Below are 24,877 nucleotides of genomic sequence, written 5' to 3'. Positions count from 1 at the left end.
GAAGAGTCCAGGAGGAGGGGAGTTCTGGGAGGGGATGTTTATGTCTCAGGTGGTGATGGGCAGTAGATATTATAACAGAGGGTGTAAGTGAGTGAGGAGAGATGGGAGGAAGGAGCAGAGTGCAGGGAGGAGGCCCGGTGTGCGGAGAAGCTTTGGGAATCTTGGGAGGAGGATTAGAGGGCGGGGCCAGGATGAGCAGGGGGCGGTCCCAGCAGCCGCCCCGCCTCGCACTGACGTCAGACCTGTGTCCCCAACAGCGGTAGCGGCGGTGTCGGCTCCGGGGCCCGGGCAGCAGTAGTCAGGCCGCGGCCATGGAGCTGGAGGAGGGCGGCCTGGTGTACCAGGAGGAGGCGGGCGGCGCGGCCGGGGCCGTCATGTCAGATCGGGTGTCCGGCCTGGCCGCCTCCATCTACCGGGAGCTGGAGCGGCTGATCGGCCGCTATGAGGAGGACGCGGTGAAGCAGCTGATGCCGCTGGTGGTGGCCGTGCTGGAGAACCTGGAAGCCGTGTGCGCCGAGAACCAGGAGCATGAGGTGGAGCTGGAGCTGCTGCGGGAGGACAACGAGCAACTGCTCACCCAGTACGAGCGGGAGAAGGCACTGAGGAAGCACGCCGAGGAGGTGGGGACCCCAATAGCGACTGCACCCCGACAGTGCTGCAGCTAATACTGCCCCCGGAAACTGTCACCCCCTAACAGAGCACCCCCTAACACTGCTGACCCCTACAGTGCTGCACCCAATACTGCCCCCCGGAAACTGTCACCACCAAACAGTGCACCCCCTAACACTGCTGACCCCTACAGTGCTGCACCTTATACTGCCCCCGGAAACTGTCACCACCTAACAGTGCACCCCCTAACACTGCTGACCCCTACAGTGCTGCACCTTATACTGCCCCCCGGAAACTGTCACCACCTAACAGTGCACCCCCTAACACTGCTGACCCCCACAGTGCTGCACCTTATACTGCCCCCCGGAAACTGTCACCACCTAACAGTGCACCCCCTAACACTGCTGACCCCTACAGTGCTGCAGCTAATACTGCCCCCGGAAACTGTCACCACCTAACAGTGCACCCCCTAACACTGCTGAGCGCTACAGTGCTGCACCTAATACTGCCCCCTGGAAACTGTCACCACCTAACAGTGCACCCCCTAACACTGCTGACCCCTACTGTGCTGCACCTTATACTGCTCCCGGAAACTGTCACCACCTAATAGTGTACCCCTAACACTGATGACCCCAACAGTGCTGCATCTTATTCTGCCCCTGGAAACTGTCACCACCTAATACTGTACCCACCAACACTGCTGACCCCTACAGTGCTCCAGCTAATACTGACCCCCTGAAACTCACCACCTAACAGTGCATCCCCTAACACAGCTGACCCCCTACAGTGCTGTACTTTATACTGCCCCCATAAACTGTCACCACCTAACAGTGCACCTCTAACACTGCTGACCCAGACAGTACTGCACCTAATACTGCCCCCCGGAAACTGTCACCACCTAACACCTAACAATGCACCCCCTACAGTGCTGCACCTTATACTGCCGCCGGAAACTGTCACCACCTAACAGTGCACCCCCTAACACTGCACCCCCTAACACTGCTGACCCCTACAGTGCTGCACCTAATACTGCCCCCCAGAAACTGTCACCACCTAACAGTGCACCCCCTAACACTGCTGACCCTGACAGTGCTGCACCAACTAGTGCCCTCCGGAAACTGTCCCCTCCTAACAGTGCACCCCTTAACACTGCTGACCCCTACAGTGCTGCACCTTATACAGCCCCCAGGATACTGTCCCCACCTAATACTTTCCCCCGGAAACTGTCACCCCCTAACATCGCTGAGCCCTACAGTGCTGCACCTTATACTGCCCCCCGGAAACTGTGACCACCTTACAGTGCACTCACTAACACTGCTGACCCCTACAGTGCTGCAGCTAATACTGCACCCAGAAACACCTAATAGTGTGCCCATAATACTGTTAAACCCGATAATGCTGCACCTAATTCTGCCCTCAAGAAGCTGTCACCACGAGTGTACCAGTGTACCCACAATACTACTAAACCCAATAGTGCTGAACTACCCCCCAAAAACTCATCATCTAATTGTGTACCCCCTATTAGTACTACACCTAATACATCCCCAAGAAACGGTCACCACCCAATAGTGAACCCCCATATACTGCTTACCCCAATAGTGCTAGACCTAATAGTACCCACCATGTACTGCTTACCCAGTATGACAGTAAGAAGGTGGTGAGCATGGGAATACTGCTACACCTACTACTGCACCCCCTTTTAAACAAAAGAATAAGGGGGCTCAACCTAATATCGTCAGAGTCCCAATCAGTAATAACTAAGTAATAATTAATAAACCATGTATAAAAAAAAAAAGGAACTAATAGGAGAAAGAGTGCGCCCCACATCAAGTAATAACATGATAAAGCTTTATTACAAAATGAACAACAACCACATGATTAAAACTATTACAAAACCCTATTAAGTACAAAATACAACTCCAGGAGGACAACTCAGTGTTGTCTGCTAGGGAGCCCATACAGTAAGGACCATGTAATATATATATATATATAAAATATATATATGCGCTAATGATAACACTATAGACGTACAAGATACATAAACATATGTGCAAAGTAAGCTGATCACAACTAGCCAGCGATAACCAATAAGTCACAGTACAGACACAAAACTATCCGGTCACACTAGTGCCACCAAACAGTATGCACAAGTATACACCAGTACACGCCTGTACCGGCTGCAGAGGGGTGAAAATAACCCCACAAATAGACTGCTCAGACCAGTCACCGAACCATGTTTGGATCTCCCGGAATAAGACCCCTGCGTATGGTCACCCACCGGGGACTTGTAAGTTGTACATGAGGAACTACATATCTGTTGTATATATTCCAATCTGTGATTTTATAGTTGTATCATGTACAATTTACCAGCATCCTGACAAAGTCTCCGGTGGGTGACCACTCGCGGGGGTCTTATCCCGGGAGCTCCAAACATGGTTTGGTGACTGGTCTGACCAGTCTGTCTGTGGGGTTATTTTTATCCGTCTGTGCTGGTGTGTACTGGTGTTCCCTTATACATATACAGTTTGGTGGCACTGTATAGTCACTTATGTGGTCGGATTGTATATGCTCGGTATTTTGTGTTATTCTCCTGGAGTTGTATTTTGCACCCAATAGGGTTTTGTAGTAGTTTTAAATCATGTGGTGGTGGTTCATTTTGTAATAAAGCTTTATCATGTTATTACTTGATGTTGGGTGCACTCTCTATGTGCCTTTTACTTCCTGCTTACTGCACCCCTAACACTGCCTCACTATAGCTTGTCACCCCAAAACTGCCGCTGAACCCCCAGAACCTGTCAGCTCAGTACTACCGCATCTAATACTTCACCCTCGCCAATACACTCCTAGAGCTTGTCACCCACAACACTGCAAACCTGTCCCCACCCTAATCATATCATTGTGTGCACCCCCAAAATGTGTCCTCCAGACTACTGTCCACCTTTCTGATGGAGATCACCTCATGTGACTGTGTGCACCCCTCTAATGTGTCCTCCAGACTCGTGTCCACCCACCTGATGTCCATACCCCAGTTCTGTCATGTGACTGTGTGCACCCCTTTAATGTGTCCTCCAAACTACTGTCGCCAGGATCCCCAGTCTGTAATTTTTCTGTGTGCTCCCCTCTAATGGGTCCTCCACCCCAGTGTCCTGATTTCCCTGCCACCATCATGTGTGATGTCGAGATGTGCTCCCCGTTATTGTTGTGCACCCTATTATTGGGCCCTATCACTGCACATAATGGGGGTCTCTGTTTTGGAGCTGTCGGGGTCTATTGGTGACTGCTCAGACCACCAGTTGGTGTCATGTTAGGATGGATAGTGGCTGACTGTTCTGATTTTAGGGGGTTTTGGCAGGAGGTTTGGGGGGTTCCTCTGTGCTTCTCTCCGGGGTCCATGGTGTCACTTGTCGGTCTCTCTTGCATGGATGTAGCTTTTCTCCTGGCATCCTCTGGTTGTGTCATGGCGTCTGCAGTCACATGACCTATGTCTTCTTTACAGCTGCAGGGACAGAACAATGGGGCAGTCAGTGGAATAACAATAATAGTCACATTGGGGGGGGGGGGGGGTATGGCCGGGGTAAGGGTAGTGCCCACGCTACAACTGAAGGCTCTTTACAGGAAGTACAACCCCCACCATCCCCCACACAGGAGACTGCAGGGACTTCCTAAGGAAATCCAGGGTGATGGGTGTCGGATCTCACGCCCGTCCTGATGGTTTGTTACAGTGTGTCAGTCTGAGGGTTTGGTACAATTGCATCCTGGTAGACTCCAGTTATGAGAAGTTACAGGTCAAAGTTCCCATTTACTGACAGCAAGCAGAGATGGGGAAGTAGAGATACAAATTATGTTAGAAAAGTGCTGAACTTTTCATTCTAGAGTAAAGTTTTATTTATGTAAGATATAAGACCGGACACCGTCCCTTTAAGATCTTATTACCACAAGCTGTATGATTATAACTCAGGATTATTACGCACTTCTGTGTGTCTGTCTCTTTAAAGCGCTTGTTGTGTGAGTCATGTGCGATTCTGACATCGCTGCTGACCAGTTACTTATTTATAGAGGGATGGCTATCACCCCGACTCCACCCTGAGACCTCACCCTCTGTGTAGGGGCCCTGGTGATGCGTCGTGTCTGAGCCCGGCAGAGCTGAGTGTGTGCCAGAGCCGCAGCCCTGTCCTGCACGTGACTGCTGGGGCTGATCTGTCCTGATGTGGCACAGAGGCCTCCGGGACTGTAAAACCTGCTGAGATTAGAGGGAGCGAGTAACCCAGAACCAGACTGCGGGGCGATGAGATTATATGGGGTGTAAGGGGGACACATGGTGGTGAGGGTATGAGGGTGACACAAGAGTGTGAGTATAGGAGGAGTATGAGGGTGACACAGGGGAGTAAGTATAGGAGGAGTATGAGGGTGACACATGGGGGTGAGTGTATGAGTGGGACACATGGTGGTGAGGGTATGAGGGTGACACAAGAGTGTGAGTATAGGAGGAGTATGAGGGTGACACAGGGGAGTAAGTATAGGAGGAGTATGAGGGTGACACAGGGGAGTAAGTATAGGAGGAGTATGAGGGTGACACAGGGGAGTAAGTATAGGAGGAGTATGAGGGTGACACAGGGGAGTAAGTATAGGAGGAGTATGAGGGTGACACATGGGGGTGAGTATAGGAGGAGTATGAGGGTGACACATGGGGGTGAGTGTAGGAGGAGTATGAGGGTGACATGGGAAGTGAGTATGTGAGGAGTATGAGGGTGACACCAGAGTGAGTGTATGAGAAGTATGAGGGTGACATGAGAGTGAGTATATGAGGAGTATAAGGTTATCATAGGGGAGTGAGTATATGAGGAGTATGAGGGCGACTCAGGGGAATGAGTATATAAGTGTGACATGGGGGGGTGACACATGGGGGTGAGTATAAGGGAGTTGGAAGGTGACACAGGGAAGTGAGTGTATGAGGAGTATGAGGGTGACATGGGAAGTGAGTATATGAGGAGTATGAGGGTGACACAGGAAAGTGAGTATATGAGGAGTATGAGGGTGACATGGGGGTGAGTATATGAGGAGTATGAGGGTGACATGGGAAGTGAGTATGTGAGGAGTATGAGGGTGACATGGGAAGTGAGTATGTGAGGAGTATGAGGGTGACATGGGAAGTGAGTATGTGAGGAGTATGAGGGTGACACCCGAGTGAGTGTATGAGGATTATAAGGTTATTATATGAGGAGTATGAGGGTGACATGGGCAGTAAGTTTATGAGGGTGACACAGGGGAGTGAGTATGTGAGGAGTATAAGGGTGACATGTGGAGTAAGTATATGAGGAGTATGAGGTTATCATACTGATCCTGAGTTACATCCTGTAATCTACTCCAGAGCTGCACTCACTATTCTGCTACCTCCAGCGTGGCGGAGTGATGTGATATACACTTTATTACACATCTGTGTCGGCCATTGATCACCATCTGTCTCTGTACATTCTCAGTCTTCCTTCTTGGGGAAATGAGGATACGCTCTTAACTCTTTCTTGGCTGGATTGTTTTGCTGTGGTATATATACTGTATATATAATTACATGAGGTGTCATTGTACTGATAATTGTCTCATAATTAGGAGGTGAAGCTGCTGTATCGGTAATTCACACAGTCATCCAGCACTAGCAGGAGTCTGGACTATTGGATGTGGAGAGATGCCACATGCAGCCTAGGAATGGGGGTGCGCTCTTCTAGGTACAGACCCTCAGTGCGTTCTTGTACCAGCATTCACTATCCCAATCCCTGTGCCTTCATGGCTGGGGAAGATTTGTTCTTGGGTTCTGGTGTTTCTGTGAGTCCAGGGCTCCTGGGCACTTGTGATGTCTTGGGCACAAATGACGTATGTTTTGTCGATGAGTCCAGTGCTCCTGGACATGTGTGATTAATCTGGTGTCGGTGAGTCCGAGACTCCTGGACATGTGGTGTCTGTGAGGCCAGTGCTCCTAAGTGCATGTGATTTATTTGTTGTTGATGAGTCCAGTGCATCTGAGCAGGTGTGACCTATTTGGTGTCTGTGAGTCCAGTGCTCCTGGGCATGTGTGATGAATCTGGTGTCAGTGAGTCCAGTTCCCTGGTCTTGCCCATGTGACTGCCATGACGTTTACAGAATGTTCAGTAATGCAGTGATGGTTACACATAACCAGGTCATTTTATACAGGACACATAGTTTAAAGTGACTCTGTACCAACGATCTGCCCCCCCAGATATGTCCTGGGGTCCATTCGGCAGGTGATGCAGTTATTGTCCTAAAAACAACTTTTAAACTGGCAGCCCTGTGCCCTACGGGAGTGGCCTAGAGTGTCTGTGCATTAGGCTGGCACACCCTCTCTGTCCCTCCTCCCCACCCTCCTCATGATTGAGAATGCGCCAGGCAGATTGCCTACTATTCGTCAGCTTTGTCAGCCCGACACATGATCTGGATCGTTAGGACACCTGTGCAAATGTTCAGCATGGAAAAAATGTTTCAGTGGCATTCCTAATAATAAAAAGGGTGGGGAGGAGGGATGGAGGGGTGGTGAAAAATTAGGGCACAGATATTCTAAGCCACGTCGGTAGGGCACAGGGCTGTAAGTTTAAAAGTTGTTTTTAGAACAATAACTGCATCACCTGCCGAACGGACCGCAGGACAGATCGTGGATTAAAAGCAGCTATCCGAAGGTACGAGCGGGTTTTTTTTTTTTTGGGGGGGGGCAGATTGTGGGTACAGAGTCGCTTTAATTCAGCGTTTGGTAATGAAGTGTAATAATCCAGAATAGGATGATACATTTTCCAATAATACAATCTAATAATCCAGCAGCCAGTAGCTTTATAATCCATCATGTAATAATATAATACAGTGTTTAATAATATGGTATAATAATCCAGTAATATACAGTGTAATAGTCCAGCATCCGCTAATACAGTCTGATAATCTGGCATCCAGTTAAATACAGTCTGATAATCCGGCATCCAGTAATAGAAAGGCTAAGAATCAGGTATCCAGTTAAATACAGTCTGGCAATCCAGCATCCAAAAGTATACATAGTCCAATAATCTGGCATCCAGCGATACAGTCCAGCGTCAAAGTCTTTTTTATCCAGTAACCACTAATACGTAATCTGATAATCCTGCACCCAGTAATACACAGTCTAATACTTCAACATCCAATTATACATCATCTGACAATCCAGCATTCACTAACGTAAAATAATCCAGTAGTATACAGTCTGATAATCCAGCATCCAGTAATACTCAAAATCTGATAATCCAACGTCCAGGGTATAGGCTGCCAAAGTAGCATCCAAATCTGATATTCCAGCATTCAGTGATAAAAGTAATATACAGTCTGATAGTGATAAGCGAATACTGTTCCATCGAATAGATATTCGATCGAATAGTAAGGTATTCGATCTATCGAATATTATAGAATAGTTCGCCAAATATTCGATAAGCGTTCAAATCCCCCTTCTTCCGTTTTTTTTTTCTCCAAGTGGTCGACTAGATCTTTTTCAATAAACGAATACTTGTTCCCATAGACTTTAATGGGATCGAATATTCGAATATTGGGGAGATATTTGTACGAATATCGAATATTTCACTATTCGCTACAGTCTGATAACCCTGCTCCTCATCATGCACAATCTGATAATCCAGCATCCAATGATATATAGACTGATAATCCAGCATCCAATAATTATATATGCTGAAAATCCAGCATCCAATGATCTCTAATATGACAATCCTACGTCCAATAATACACACTATGATAACCCTGCTCCTCCTCATGCATTATCTGATAATCCAGAATCCAAAAATCTGTAATCTGATAATCCAGCATGCAGTGATCTATAGTCAGATAATCCAGCCTCCAATCATCTATAGTGATCAGCAGCAGCAGATGGAGCTCGGGAGGAATCGCTCAGGTACGATAAATCTTTTAGCAGAAACAAACAACATATGAATCCATTAATCCAGGACAATACCCCGGCGCCCGCTCACAAACCCATGGCTGGGAGGATACAAAGCAACCCACTATAGAAGTGTTCCCTGTATACAGAGTGTCCATGATTAGAGGGCAGGAATCGTTGTGCTGACCCCCCCACCAACCCCCCCCCGCCCCCCTTCCCCAATCATTTGGCACAGGAGCTGCAGACAGAAGACGACGCATCTCTAACACTTCTAACCAGACTTTATAAAAGTTGTCAGATTGTTTGCTGCACCCTGCGTGTTACAATGGGCTGTCTATGGGCAGAGGGGGAGGGGGTGCTTCCTATGCATGGCTGTGTTAACCCCTTGTTGTCCCTCACTAACTGTAAGAGGGACGTCATTGCTTGCACATGTGTCGTGGTTATTGTGGGAGTGTGATGTTATGGTCATTGTGCCATGTGGGCCGGTCACTACTCCGGTGGTGTGATGTCATCTTGCGGTCACTACTCCGGGGGTGTGATGTCATCTGGCGGTCACTACTTCGGGGATGTGATGTGAGGGTCAATCTGATCCACAGTCCAGTTCTTTGTCAGTGACCAAGGTTCCTGTACATCTGTGTTACCATTAATATCGCTCCTGCTGATACAAAACTACAACTGCCAGTGTCAGGGCATGATGGGAGTTGTAGTTTTGCACTAGCAGGAGAGTCATAGGTTGGGGTGCCCTGTGTCCTCTGCAGGGGCCCCTCTACATTACACACTGGCAGCCCTTTATATGGTGCCTGGTCCTGCACTATTATATGGTTATAGGATCAGCCAGATGTCTGATCATTTCTTCTGTGGTCACATGATGGGAGTCGCTCACTGTTCTGTGCCCCCCCCCCCCCCAGCTGTGAGGCACGTGGCACATGACGCCTCCGAACCTCAGCTGCTTCCCAGTACAGGATCGGTGAGGATGGGGACTCCAGGAAGTGTCAGGAAAGCAGAGGTCTGCAGAGTGTGGTGTATACAGCTCCTGCCTGCCACATCATGTGACAATGTCACAACATAACCGCAATGTGTGAACACAGCACTAACCAATGTGTTATAATAAATCACAATGTAGAAGAAGGCCAATATATTTTATTAATTTTTAGCAATTTTACTTTTTCCCCCCTAATTTATTTGTATTTTTAGATGGATTTTATGTTATTGTGCTGCATTTATTATATATATTATATTTTTCTTTAGTCCTATTATTTTATTTTCTTATCATTATTCCTTGGATTCCCAGTGGGTGATCGAAAAATGACGGCAATAACTCTCCACCGTATCCACTGGTTAGCTGACCATACTCGATGATCAGTAGCGATGCTGTGATGCCAGCTATGCCGTTCCTCCGCAGATCCGCCGCCCTGTTCCGGAGCCATAGTCCTTATTTGGTGTATGTAAATCAGCATGTCTGGTGCACTGGAGGCGGGGCTAGTGTAGTGCTGTCTCCTCCCATCTCAATGACACGCCCCACAAGTAAAGAATCGGAACTATTAGAGGGATGGAAGCAGATAGTGGTTCACTGGGAGTGCTGGGCCCCCCTCCAGTCCACCAGACATGCTGATTTACATACACCGAATAACGGCTATAACCACAGAAGAGGACAGTGGAACGGCACAGTTGGAATCAGATCAACGCCACTAATTGGTGAGTATGAAAACTTGTACTAGCATATGTGCTGGTCCAGTCCACCGTCCTCAGCCCATGGGATCTGTCACGTGTTTATAAATCACTTCCTCTATCAGAAATGCCTCCTTTCCCTGTGAAAACAGCTTTAAAATCTTGGCCACTAGGGGTCTACCTGCCTGTTATTAGGGGAATCCTATCTATAATAACAGCTAGATGAGGACAGAACACAGAAAGGGGGTGGGGCTTAACACATGCTCTGTGTAGAGGAGAGCCTGGGCTGTTTATCTGCAACCTGAGCCATTCTGCCAGCTGAAGATCCATACTGTTCCTTGAAGGTAAATCACTTTACCTCTCATCTGTGACCACTCGTAAGGCTCAGGGCAGCTGTCCCTTGTGTATACACTGATGTATATCCACAGTGCTGCAGTGTCATCTTTAGCTTCTCAGCATCATCATCCCTAGTTTAGTGTAACCCCTTCTTTGCTGTGCTGCTGTTTCTTTTATTTTTCCTCGCATAGTGTCTTGCAAAACCAGTGTATCAGTAACCCCTCGCGTGATCTGTAGTACTGTACTGTGTAAGTCATACCCCAAGCACAGTCCCCATCCTTTGCATATACATTAGCACAGAGAGAAGAGTAGGTGATGTGATTTTGCACCTAGATGAACCAGTAGATCAGTAACCCCTTCTCTCCCCCCCACAGACTATCTACAGTACAGTTAGTCATCCTCCAGCAGAGTACGAGTCCATCCACCAGCACAGTGTCATGGCATAGCAGAGAGGAGAAGGTGCTGTGCCGTAATATTACAGGCATCTAGCAGGCCGACACCTGAAATGTATGAGAAATATATGTGTACCATGGGGGGGGGGGGTACCAACATCACCAGGTTTCTAATAGTCTTATGTGAACTGACAGGTAAAGTCATAAAATGAGGCTTATTAAAGTTGTTTTCATAGCTCTCCAGCAAAAACTATAACTCCCAGAATACATTAGGGCATACTGGGAGTTGTAGTTTCACCACGCTTGGAGAGCAGTGAATAGACCCAGTGTTCAGCTCTCTGACACAGGCTGTGTCCTACCTGTCTGTCGCGTGGAGCAGGTTCATCAGGTTCATGGTCCGACCTGTTTTCTGGTGTCGGGACATCTGGTGGTGTAGCGGCCATCAGGGATTGTGAGAAGGCTTTCATCTGTTTATAATGGCTGGTCAGGAGGTTAATGAGGGCGGCTGAAGAGGCGGCTGTACGGAGACATGTGGATCCCGGTGCTGCCACTCAGGAGGGTCTGGGGCACGGACAGCGCTGCCAGGGATTTTTAGCTCAGTCAGGTCCTATCACAATGGATGGGGGGGGGGGGGGGGGGGTGGAGGGGCTCAGGCCCAGGACTGCTTGTCTGGTATATTCTAGAGCCTGTGCAGGGTCATCACAGGTTCACTGTCAGCAGCCACATCATTCTCAATTATAATTATATTTACATTTCATATAATGGTTCACCTGCTGCATTATACTCCAGAGCTGCGCTCACTATTCTGCTGGTGAGGTCACTGTGTACATACATTACATTACTGATCCTTAGTTACATCCTGTATTATACTCCAGAGCTGCACTCACTATTCTGCTGGTGGGGTCACTGTGTACATACATTACTTATCCTGTACTGATCCTGAGTTACATCCTGTATTATACTGCAGAGCTGCACTCACTATTCTGCTGGTGAGGTCACTGTGTACATACATTACATTACTTATCCTGTATTGATCCTGAGTTACATCTTGTATTATACTCCAGAGCTGCACTCACTATTCTGCCGGCGGGGTCACTGTGTACATACATTACATTACTGATCCTGAGTTACATCCTGTAATATACTCCAGAGCTGCGCTCACTATTCTGCTGGAGTGCATTATAGAAGATGTGGGATATATTAAGTAATAAAGAGAAGTTATATAAACCCATCAGTCCTGTATTATGTCGCGGCTGGTTTTGGCAGGGCCGTCAGATGAGGAGTCATGTGATCACAGTAAGCTTGTAGTGTGGCCCCGGGGCCAGTGTGATGGTCAGGAGGTCTGTGTCTTGTGATGTATACCCATCCTCTCTGATCATACACTCTGCTCCTCCGTCCATCACAAGATACAACACACAGCATCTGTTCACAAGAAGTCTATCTTTTGCCCTGAATAGGTGCAGTGACCCCAGACTAATCTGTATGTGAATAGTCATTAATCAATTATTAGTCACTAGTCGTCAGCTAGAACCAATATGGCCGCCTTTAGAGGTTCATCACTCAGGTTTTTACGCCATCCTCCTGACTGACACAGTGGCTCATTTATAACCCAGACGTTCCGATGTTTGGGAGATATAAGAGTATACGAAAGCCTGTACACCCTGTGATATAGCTGTGTGTGCCGCCTGGTAGTAGTCCTCCTCTGGCAATGGGGTCAAATGCAGGGGGCTTTCCCACAAAGGCATATACAGTGGTAACTTGGTTTAAGAGTAACTTGGACTGAGAGCGTTTTGCAAGAAGGTCTCACAGTTTTTCAAAATTGTGATTTGGTTTAAGAGCATTGCTTTGGTTTAAGAGCTCCCTGTACTGGGTGGGAGGGGGGAGGGGCATGGTCTGCATAGCGGGGTCTACAGCCCTGTACTCTGACCCAGGAAGTCTCCCTCACCTTCCAAATCATAGCAGACCCACTTCAGGCTGGGGCTTGCATCAGGGGACAGAACTGTGGGGGTAATCTCCCCATAGCTGTAACCCCTCTCTCCCTGGACAGAGAGTGCTGCATGTATGTGCCAACCTCTGCCCTGCTCATTCCTTCATGCTCCCTGCAGTCTCTGTCAGCCCTTGTGTTTCCCATCCTCTCCATTACTGTTCAGTAACTTATAATATCACAGATTCTGCTGTTTCTGAATGTTTGTTTCATCTGTTTTACATGTAATTCAGAATAATAAATCATTATTTTTGGGGTGTGGAACCAATTGTCTGCATTTCTCTGATTTCCTATAGGAAAATTTGCTTTGGTTTAAGAGTGGATTTGGATTACAAGCGCCGTCCCGGAACGAATTATGCTCGTAATCCAAGGCACCACTGTATACAGTGTTTTTTTCGTGTTAAAGCCCTAAAGGGGTTAAACAAGGCTGATGCAGGAAATGTTGCTGTACTGTGAGCCAGTGGTGCGGTGGAGAGCGCCCCCTAGTGTACACTCCAGTGTATCACAGCCTGTAAAACACTGCAGAGCTGCAGCATCACTCACTAATCCTTTTTTTCCCCCCCTAGAAATTTATAGAGTTTGAGGACCTGCAGGAGCAGGATAAGAAGGATCTACAGGTCCGTGTGGAGTTACTGGAGTCACAGACCAGACAGCTGGAGCTAAAAGCCAAGAACTATGCCGATCAAAGTAAGATATTCCCTATAGAAGTGTAATTTACTCACTGTATTGGGATGAGTACTTACCCTTTGGTGTATGACATATTCACTATATGGAGATGAGTACTGCCCCTTGGGGGTATAACATACTCCCTATACGGAGATAAGTACTGCCCCTCTGGGGTATAACCTACTCACCATATGTAGAGGAGTACTTCTAGGATATAACATACTCACCATATGGCGACAAGTACTGTCCCTCTGGGGTATAACATATTCACCATATGGAGACAAGTACTGCCCCTCTGGGGTATAACCTACTCACCATATGTAGAGGAGTATTGCCCCTCTGGGATATAACATACTCACCATATGGAGACAAGTACTGCCCCTCTGGGGTATGACCACCTGACTTTATGTAGAGGAGTACTGCCTTCTAGGATATAACGTACTCAACATGGGGAGAGGAGTACTGCCCCTCTGGGGTATAACATGGCGATGGGTACTGCCCCTCCACACTGCCCCCTCTTGAGGTATAGTAGCCTTCATCTTCTGGGGCGACTTTCTACAAGATTGTGATGGTGCCTTTGGTAAGACATTAGTGAGGTCAGACACTGAAGAGGCCGGGCCCACAGTCTCTTCTCCAGGTGTTGGATGAGTTTGGAGTCTGGGCTCGGGCTCCTCCATACCAGACTCTCCCTCCATGTCTTTAAGCATCTCGCTGGGTGCACGGTGGGCGGCCATGATGGAGCAGAGAAAGGGCTCAAACTGTTCCCACAAAGCTGGAAACGACAATTGTCCACAATGTCTTGGTGCTGAAGCAGTAAGATTTCCCTTTACTAAGGCTAAGGAGCTTAGGCCGACCCCTGAGGAGCCCCCGAGAGCATTATCTTTCTCCAAACCTTACAGCACACAACACGTCTCCTCCACTCCAGAGTCCAGTGGTGGCTGCTTTACTCTGCTCTGTCTTTGCATTGTGCATGGTGATGTAAGGCCAGCATGCAGCTGCTCAGCCATGAAGCTCAGGTACAGTCTTTCTGCTGATACCAGATGAGGTTTGGTCTCTGCAGTTGTGGAGTCTGGTGACTTTTAGTCTGTAACGTTATGTGGTCTTCACTTCATGGCTGAGTCTCTATGGATCCTAAATCCCTCCACTTCTCTGTAATACCGCTCACTGTTGATGGGGGAACATCCAGGAGGGAAGGACCTTGCCGGTATCTGTGAGCGCTGTAGGACAACCCGCACTGTCATTCATGTCTGTCACGGTGATGGCATTGGTCAGGGCTTGATGTTATACACCACAGGGCAATGAGACTGAATGTAATACCAGAATATAAGAGACGGGACCTGAGGCTTTTCTCCATATATTGTATATGCCGTATATATATCCCTCCGCATCCATACACGGACATCTCTACATTAGTGCACACATATATATATATATATATATATATAATATATATAATATATATATATATATATATATATATATATATATATATATATATATATTTATATATATATAATACACACACACACACACTTATGTATACATCCCCAGTGCTGACGGATGACTAGGCGTCCCTCTTGGTTGTATGATGCGTAGTGGATCTTGTCATATATACAGGATCTGTACAGAGCGGATGGTATGTGAGTGCCCATGAGGTAAAACCTGTGCAATTTCATCTTTCAGTCAGTCGCCTTGAGGAGAGAGAAGCAGAACTGAAGAAGGAATACAACGCTCTGCACCAGCGACATTCCGAGGTATAAACGGCCGTAGTAAGGCTGCCGTGCTCGTCATGTGGCTGGCATATCTGCTGGTCCTCTAGTGGTCGGTCTCCTGAACAGCCATTCCCTAATAGGGTTATTACAGGTGTAACAGGTGCTACACCCCATCTATAACCTCTGCCGATAGCACATTTATGGGGGGGGGGGCAGTACATCTATAACCTCCGCTGATCACACATTTATGGGGGGGCAGTACATCTGTAACCGCCGCTGATCACACATTTATTGGGTGGGGGGCAGTCCATCTGTAACCGCCGCTGATCATACATTTATGGGGGGGGGGGGCAGTCCATCTATAACCTCCGCTGATCACACATTTATGGGAGGGGCTGTCCATCTATAACCTTTGTTGATTACACATTAATGGGGGGGGCAGTCCATCTACAACCTCCACTGATCACACATTTATTGGGGGCAGTCCATGTATAACCTCTGCTGATCACACATTTGGGGGGGGGGGGGCAGTCCATCTGTAACCTCCACTGATCACATATTTATGGGGGGGGGGGCATTTATTCTCTCCCATCTCTGTAGTGCAGCGCCCTTGTTGTGTTCTCCTATAAGTAAAGGTCATATATCACATCTTAAATCCTGCAGATTATCCACAATTATATGGAACACCTGGAACGTACCAAACTGCAGCAGCTCATAGGGGCCGACCAGCTGGAATCTACTATGCACAGTAAAATTAGGTAAGATCTGTAGCTGCCTGATTATGGGGGGGCCCCCAGAGAAGCTTTTGTCTGCCTGAGACAATGGCGCTATTGTATGTAAATCCTGGAAACAAAGCTCGGGCTGAATCATAAAAGCCGGATGAATGATCGGAATGTGGTGGGAGGAGAGAACTGAAATGTGCAGAAAATACGGCACCGGCACAAAGCCGGCTACTACCATGGTGATAGGAGGAGAACGAAATGGTGTATACTGGGATATACAGTGGGGAAAAAAAGTATTTAGTCAGTCACCAATAGTGCAAGTTCTCCCACTTAAAAAGATGAGAGGCGTCTGTAATTTACATCATAGGTAGACCTCAACTATGGGAGACAAAATGAGAAAACAAATCCCGAAAAATCACAGTCTGATTTTGTAAGAATTTATTTGCAAATTATGGTGGAAATAAGTATTTGGTCACCTACAAACAATCAAGATTTCTGGCTCTCACAGACCTGTAACTTCTTCTTTAAGATGCAGATGTGTAATCAGCCGATTACAGGACCAAGAGTCGAATCCACACCAGGTATAATAAGCGCAGGAGTATGGTCTTATGGGCTGATGAACTTTACATGTGTTATTTGCCCTTTGTTTACATAGTGACAACCTGCCATGTGCTTATATTTGTTTACCTCTGTCTCAGGACTTCCTGAGGTCACCGACCCGGAAGCCCAATATGATGTCATTAAGATGTGCCTATATATTGCTCATGTAGTGTCTGCTCTGTATGCTTGATAAAGGCCCATGTTAGACAATATAGGGCCGAAACGTGTTGCAATAAAGAGTATATGTTTACTATGCCATCTACCTCTGAATGATCCCTGGTTGCGCCGTTGTGTGCAAATCTGAATACTCCTGCGCTTATTATACCTGGTGTGGATTCGACTCTTGGTCCTGTAATCGGCTGATTACACATCTGCATTTGCTTCTCCCACCATCGGTGGTGACATCCCCCAGTACAGCTGCGGAGTACACGCCTTTAGGCTAGGTTCACACTATGTAATTGTGCGGCTGTATTTTTTATGCGGCTGTAAATGTACGGATGAAACTCCGGCCGTGGGAAAAAATAGACATGCGGCTCAAAACATACGGTCATTTACTTTGAAATCTGGTTCAACTAAAAATAACAAATAAAATCTTAAGAAAGTGATGCAAACACCTCTGGATGCATCTGGGAAAGCAGGGAAACAGTTTACATGAATTGCTATTACCGGGGTTTGCGATCCTCTGCAGTAATGCCGATGTCTCTCATGGTTAATATATTAAAATAATAAAACACATTTTCGTTGTGATAAAGTCCCTTTCGTTGTTCAATAATTAAATTTAAACTAATCCATCATTTTGCAATTAAATATACTGTTAAAATAAATAGATATATAAATAAATGTATATTTATATATATATTTTTTGACAGTATATTTAATTGCACAATGATGGATTCGTTAGAAATAAATTATTGACCAACGAAACTGAATTTATTTCAACGAAATTGTGTTTTATTAATTAAATATTAATTAGTACAGGAAGCTCTATAAGCCGGTAATTCATATTCCCGGCAATAGAGCTTTCTGTACTAATCATCACTTTACTTTAATGAAAACATCAAATGTTTCTTCTAATTATGTTATCACAATAGCATTATTAGAAGAAACATTTAGAATTATATATGCGCTCAGCTGATTGGCTGATCGGCTCAGCGCACATATAATTAGCCGGTCCGCAGTACAGTCACTTCATTGTGCTGCGGACCAGCGAAGAGACAACATCGGGGTTAGTATCGTGCTCTCCCCACCCTCTCCCCAGCACTGCACCCCTCCCAGCCAGGAAGGGGGGGTCGGTTAACCCCTTCCTTGCTGGGATGGGTGCAGTCTGACATCAGTCTGGCCCCCAAGGGGTTAAGGGGGATGCAATACATCCTCCCTTAACCCCTTGGGGGCCAGACTGTAAGCAGCGATCTGTAAAGATGCTGCATACTGTAAGGTGCACAACACCGCTCACAATGATGGGTGTTGTGCTCCTGTTTGTGTGTTTTTTGTGTGTTTCTCCCTTTTTGTTTTTCAGATATCGGTATCCTGTGGATTACGTCGGATTCCGTGGACTACGTCTATGACCAGCGGTTTTTTAATGTTTTTTTTTAAATAAAATGGTCAATGAAAGGTGTGGGGGTGTTTTTATTTGAATAAAAAAATTTTTTAACTTGTGTCTTGTCTTTATTTCTTTACTTTATAGACTTAGTAGTGGAAGCCGTCTAATAGACGGAATCCATTACTAAGTTGGGGCCTAGTGTTAGCCGGTATAAAATGGCTAACACTAACCCCCTATTATTACCCCAGTACCCAATGCCACCAGAGGTACTGGGAAGAGCCAGGTGCCAGTGGTCCCGGAGCGTCAAAATTGGCGCTCCTGGACCGGGCGGCAGCAGGCTGGTAAGATTTAGGCTCTTCCCACCCTGGTGTTACCAGGCTGCTGTCGTTTGGTTTTTAACCCGGCTGGTTATAAAAATAGGGGGGACCCTATGCGGGTTTTTTTTTTTTAAATAAATAAATAATAAAAAAAAAAACGCATAGGGTCCCCCCTATTTTTATAACCAGCCGGGTTAAAAACCAAACGACAGCAGCCTGGTAACACCAGGGTGGGAAGAGCCATTGTTTTAGGCCCTCCCCAGCCTAAATCTTACCAGCCTGCTGCCGCCCGGTCCAGGAGCGCCAATTTTGACGCTCCGGGACCACTGGCACCCGGCTCTTCCCAGTACCCCTGGTGGCATTGGGTACTGGGGTAATAATAGGGGGTTAGTGTTAGCCATTTTTTACCGGCTAACACTAGGCCCCAACTTAGTAATGGATTCCGTCTATTAGACGGCTTCCACTACTAAGTCTATAAAGTAAAGAAATAAAGACAAGACACAAGTTAAAAAATTTTTTTATTCAAATAAAAACACCCCCACACCCCTCATTGACCATTTTATTAAAAAAAAACATTAAAAAAACGCTGGTCATCGACGTAGTCCACGGAATCCGACGTAATCCACAGGATACCGATATCTGAAAAACAAAAAGGGAGAAACACACAAAAAACACACAAACAGGAGCACAACACCCATCATTGTGAGCGGTGTTGTGCTCCTTACAGTATGCAGCATCTTTACAGATCGCTGCTTACAGTCTGGCCCCCAAGGGGTTAAGGGAGGATGTATTGCATCCCCCTTAACCCCTTGGGGGCCAGATTGATGTCAGACTGCACCCATCCCAGCAAGGAAGGGGTTAACTGACCCCCCCCCCCCCCCCTTCCTTGCTGGGAGGGGTGCAGTGCTGGGGAGGGGGTGGGGAGAGCTCTATACTCACTCCGATGTTGTGTCTTCGCTGGTTCATTATATGTGCGCTGAGCCGATCAGCCAATCAGCTGAGCGCACATATAATTCTAAATGTTTCTTCTAATAATGCTATTGTGGTAACATAATTAGAAGAAACATTTGATGTTTTCATTAAAGTAAAGTGATGATTAGTACAGAATGCTCTATTGCCGGCAATATGAATTAACGGCTTATGGAGCTTCCTGTACTAATTAATATTTAATTAATAAAACACAATTTCGTTGAAATAAATTCAGTTTCGTTGGTCAATAATTTAATTCTAACGAATCCATCATTGTGCAATTAAATATACTGTCAAAAAATTAATATATATAAATATACATTTATTTATTTATCTATTTATTTTAACAGTATATTTAATTGCACAATGATGGATTCGTTAGAATTAAATTATTGACCAACGAAAGGGACTTTATTACAAAGAGAATGTGTTTTATTAATTTAATATATTAACTATTAGAGGCATCGGCATTCGGCGTCATTGCCGGCTATTTTTGAAGTACTCCGTACGGACCGCCTGTCAATCCTCGGCCGCATATCCAGCCGCAAACAATGGTCTTGTTCATTTTTTACGGGTCCGTTTACGATCGGGCCGTAGATTCATACATAGTGTGCACTGTGCAGCCGTATATCCTATACTTTCCAGCGTACGCATGAACCACCAAAAATACCGCCGCACAATTACAGCCGCAAATACATCCGCACAGTTACATAGTCTGAACCTGGCCTTATGCTGCATATAGAGTTGTGCCTAAATTTTGCACAACCTATCCAGGTGAGTGGATCCCTGTAAGACCCTGCTACCATTCACCTGGTTATCTTTTATTACACGAGGAAGCGCCCCCTGTCTCTTTTCTTCTTCTTTATAAGTCTCCTCTTTCCTCCACTCATTACCTGTAGTAATGGCACCTGTTTAAACATGTTATCAGTATAAAAAGACACCTGTGCACACCCTCAAACAGTCAGACTCCAAACTCCACTATGGTGAAGCCCAAAGAGCTGTCAAAGGACACTAGAAACAACAAAATTGTAGACCTGCACCAGGCTGGGAAGACTGAATCTGCAATAGGCAACCAGTTTGGAGTGAAGAAATCAACTGTGGGAGCAATAATTAGAAAATTTAAGACATACAAGACCACTGATAATCTCCCTCGATCTGGGGCTCCACGCAAAATCTCACCCCGTGGGGTCAAAATGATCACAAGAACGGTGAGCAAAAATCCCAGAACCACGCGGGGGGACCTAGTGAATGAACTGCAGAGAGCTGGGACCAATGTAACAAAGCCTACCATCAGTAACACACTACACCGCCAGTGCCTCAGATCTTGCAGTGCCAGTGATTTGAGTGTTTGCAGTGATGCAAACCTCCTTCCATCAGCAAGGGCATTGAAGATGAAACGTGGCTGGGTCTTTCAACATGACAATGATCCAAAGCACATCGCCAGGGCAAGGAAGGAGTGGCTTCGTAAGAAGCATTTCAAGGTCCTGGAGTGGCCTAGCCAGTCTCCAGATCTCAACCCTATAGAAAACCTTTGGAGGGAGTTGAAAGTCTGTGTTGCCAAGCGACAGCCCCAAAACATCACTGCTCTAGAGGAGATCTGCATGGAGGAATGGGCCAACATACCAACAACAGTGTGTGCCAACCTTGTGAAAACTTACAGAAAACGTTTGACCTCTGTCATTGCCAACAAAGGATATATAAGTATTGAGATGAAATTTTGTTACTGACCAAATACTTATTTTCCACCATAATTTGCAAATAAATTCTTACAAAATCAGACAATGTGATTTTCAGAATTTGTTTTCTCATTTTGTCTCTCATAGTTGATGTCTCCATATGGTGTCAATTACAGACACCTCTAATCTTTTTAAGTGGTGGAACTTGCACTATTGGTGACTGACTAAATACTTTTTTCCCCACTGTATGCTTCATACTATAACATGCCAACTCTTGTTTATTATATTCTCAGTGATGTATACAGCGCCGTAGTATAATGGTACCCCCTAAAACACTCCTTCAGGGAGAATAATCATGCTGCCTTGTACTGAGATTCTCTTTGTTGCCCATAGCAACCACTCATAGCTCCGCTTTTATTGTCCATAGCAACCAGTCACAGCTCAGCTTTCATTGTCCATAGCAACCAGTCACAGCTCAGCTCTCATTGTCCATAGCAACCAGTCACAGCTCAGCTCTCATTGTCCATGGAACCAGTCACAGCTCAGCTCTCATTGTCCATATAACCAGTCACAGCTCAGCTTTCATTGTCCATAGCAACCAGTCACAGCTCAGCTTTCATTTTACCCGAACAATGAGAAGTGAAAGCTGAGCTGTAATTGGTTGCTATAGAAATGAGCTGTGATTGGCTGCTATGGGCAATATCTCCACAGTGTAATCACACATCACCCCACATAGTGACTGAATAATACCACCGTACTGACACTGTATATAAATCATTACAATATGTGGGGTATATACCAGCCCTGTAGACTGTATGGCATTACAGTGCAGTTACATCCTTTTTCCCCTGCGATGACTGGTGCCTGTAGAATTTTTTTGGACTGACCTTTTTCAATCAAACCCCTCATCACCCAACCTGCACATATTCCCTGTCCACAGTGCCCCCTTTGTGCTTCCATATTATGCTTCCTGGATTTCCTGTTCAAGTGTGCCCCTCCATCCCCTGCCCGCCCCTAGGCAGACACCTATCCCTCATTACGGTCCTGTTCCAAGCACTGCGGGTTCCTTCTTATTGCTGGTGCAGGCTGGGAGGGGGCAGAGCCGGACACTGAGGGGTCTTGCTGTATGTTGTGCCATGATTGTTTCTCTTGTAGGACAAGTTATTGTTACACCCTGGTGTAAAGTGTTTAATAAAACACTGTGTAATCTATGGAATTTTATTAGAACTATGTTCTCTTTTTTTTGCCGTCTAGATTATTCTGTGCATTTTTGGTTCTTTCTTGTTGCTTTTAAAGTAAATCCAACTAACGGAAATAGAGGTGCCGTTACACCATAATAGAATAAGGTCCAGTGGTCAAAAAAAGAGCTAAAGTAGTCACCGGCGTACAAGGACCACTTAGGACTAACTAATACTTAACTTTTAATAATTCATTAAAAATATCCGACAAAGGTCCACACAGACAAACAAAAACATCCACTAGTGTACTCTATATACAGTGAAGTTACCTAAGGGACATATATGCAAATCGGGAAAAATTTGTCCCACGCCCCCAAAGGGGTACTAATAGATTGGGGCTGCAGGCCAGGCACTGAGAGAAAGAAAGTACAATCAAAAATGGAGGAAAGAAACGAGAGGAGAGTGATGGTGTACCCTGCTCTCTGCCCTAGTAACCTCTTGCCCTGCCTTTTGGGGAACCCACCTCCTTAATAGGGTGGCCCCAACCACGATGACAGTCCCTTCCTTATTGCACGTGCCCAGGAGGAAACAAAAGAGAGAAAACAGAAGACAGAAAAGAGTGCAAAACAGTGTCAACTCAAAACCACCTTAAAAAACAAACAGCAAGAGATATCATTATATACAGGCACAGCACCTATTTCATAAGCTGTGCTCGTTCCGACGCGTTTCAGCCGTCCCAATTATGGACGGATTCATCAGGGAACACATATAGCACTCCAAAGGATGTGCTTAAACAAATTCCTGCTGTAAAAGGATGTCCTCTCATCACAAAAATACTTATGGACCTCTCAAAAATGGTAAAGCATAATGTTGCAATAAATAGCTCATACTCTATATGGTGACAAAGAGCAAAAAAACCCCATATAGGTAGATAGAGCAAAACTGGTTATACTTAGCTACACAAGTGCTGGATGGAGTAGTGGTGCCTGCGAAGATCCATGATCACCCCACGATAAGAGGGCGATGCTTTTAAAGTAAACAATAGCGTAATTATATTTATATACTTGCTTGTAAGAGGATATTTCGCTTCTTGTACCGGCACTATAAGTTCCAGCATCTCCTGGGTCTCAGTTAAATGTACAGACATACTTGATTAACATGGTTTAATGTCTGTGTGTATTGTGAGTGCTGTACACTGGCTGTTATGTAGTGTGTGATTAGTGTGTGCTTATTGTGAGTGCTGTGCACTGGCTGTTATGTAGTGTGTGTATTGTGAGTGCTGTACACTGGCTGTTATGTAGTGTGTGATTAGTGTGTGCTTATTGTGAGTGCTGTGCACTGGCTGTTATGTAGTGTGTGTATTGTGTGTGCTGTACACTGGCTGTTATGTAGTGTGTGAGTGCTGTGCACTGGCTGTTATGTAGTGTGTGTAGTGTGAGTGCTGTGCACTGGCTGTTATATAGTGTGTTTGTAGTGTGAGTGCTGTGCACTGGCTGTTATGTAGTGTGTGTAGTGTGAGTGCTGTGCACTGGCTGTTATGTAGTGTGTGTAGTGTCAGTGCTGTGTACTGGCTGTTATGTAGTGTGTGTAGTGTCAGTGCTGTGTACTGGCTGTTATGTAGTGTGTGTAATGTGAGTGCTGTGCACTGGCTGTTATATAGTGTGTGTGTAGTGTGAGTGCTGTGCACTGGCTGTTATGTAGTGTGTGTAGTGTCAGTGCTGTGTACTGGCTGTTATGTAGTGTGTGTAGTGTCAGTGCTGTGTACTGGCTGTTATGTAGTGTGTGTAATGTGAGTGCTGTGCACTGGCTGTTAAGTAGGATGAGATTAGTGTGTGTAATGTGAGTACTGTGCACTGGCTGTTATGTAGTGTGTGTGTGTGTGTGTAGTGAGTGCTGTGCACTGACTTTTATGTAGTGTGTGTGTGTAGTGTGAGTGCTGTGCACTGGCTGTTACTTTGCAGTGTGTGGTTAGCAGGGCCGGCGTCAGCACCCGGCTAAGTAGGGCAAATGCCGGGGCCCCCAGCTCCTCTAGGGGCCCACTCCCGTTTGTTACTACATTTTTTTTGTTAGTAAAAAAGAAAAAAAAGTGTAGTAACAAAGGGGACTGGGCCCCTAGAGGCCGCATGTGACAGTTAGGGGCCCGCCGATCCATACTGGGGCCCCAGAGCACCTGTCTTCCATCACAAATCTTCCCTACAGCCGAGTAGGAAAGAGGACCTTTGAGTCTGAAGGACCTTTGATGATGTCACGGGTCGTGTGATCGGACACATGACCTGATAGAGGGCAGCAGGTAGGCTCTGCAAACTAAGTGTCCTGTATGTGCTGGTTCTTCTACTTGTTTTGTGTATAGAGGTCCTGCTGTAATATATCTATATCTATTACAGCAGGATATATATATATATATATATATATATATATATATATATATATATATATAAATATATATATTACAGCAGGACCTCTATACACAAAACAACTAGATATCTGTATCTATCTATCTATCTATCTATCTATCTATCTATTTCCCTATCTCCTATCTATCATATGAACATGGTGAGACCTCTAGTTCTCCTATATTCAGGCCCTGCAGTGATAT

General features: G+C 46.0%; 1 protein-coding gene across 3 annotated transcripts in view; it reads left to right on the top strand.

Annotated features, from left to right (window-relative positions):
• The first annotated feature begins 190 nt into the window (after window positions 1-190).
• The window catches only part of SPAG9 (sperm associated antigen 9), a 43,532-nt gene continuing 18,845 nt past the window's right edge, over window positions 191-24,877 (top strand). For all 3 annotated transcript variants that reach the window (XM_069952960.1, XM_069952961.1, XM_069952958.1), the window contains exons 1-4: window positions 191-620; window positions 13,468-13,588; window positions 15,251-15,321; window positions 15,943-16,037. In XM_069952960.1, coding sequence (XP_069809061.1) covers window positions 312-620; window positions 13,468-13,588; window positions 15,251-15,321; window positions 15,943-16,037 — 596 coding nt within the window. In that variant the 5' untranslated portion in view covers window positions 191-311. The remainder of the gene's footprint in view (window positions 621-13,467; window positions 13,589-15,250; window positions 15,322-15,942; window positions 16,038-24,877) is intronic.

This window comes from Dendropsophus ebraccatus, chromosome 14, assembly GCF_027789765.1.
Source record: "Dendropsophus ebraccatus isolate aDenEbr1 chromosome 14, aDenEbr1.pat, whole genome shotgun sequence".
Taxonomy (NCBI): domain Eukaryota; kingdom Metazoa; phylum Chordata; class Amphibia; order Anura; family Hylidae; genus Dendropsophus; species Dendropsophus ebraccatus.
Note: the sequence above shows the minus strand (reverse complement) of the source record. Positions and strands in the feature narration are given on the sequence as shown.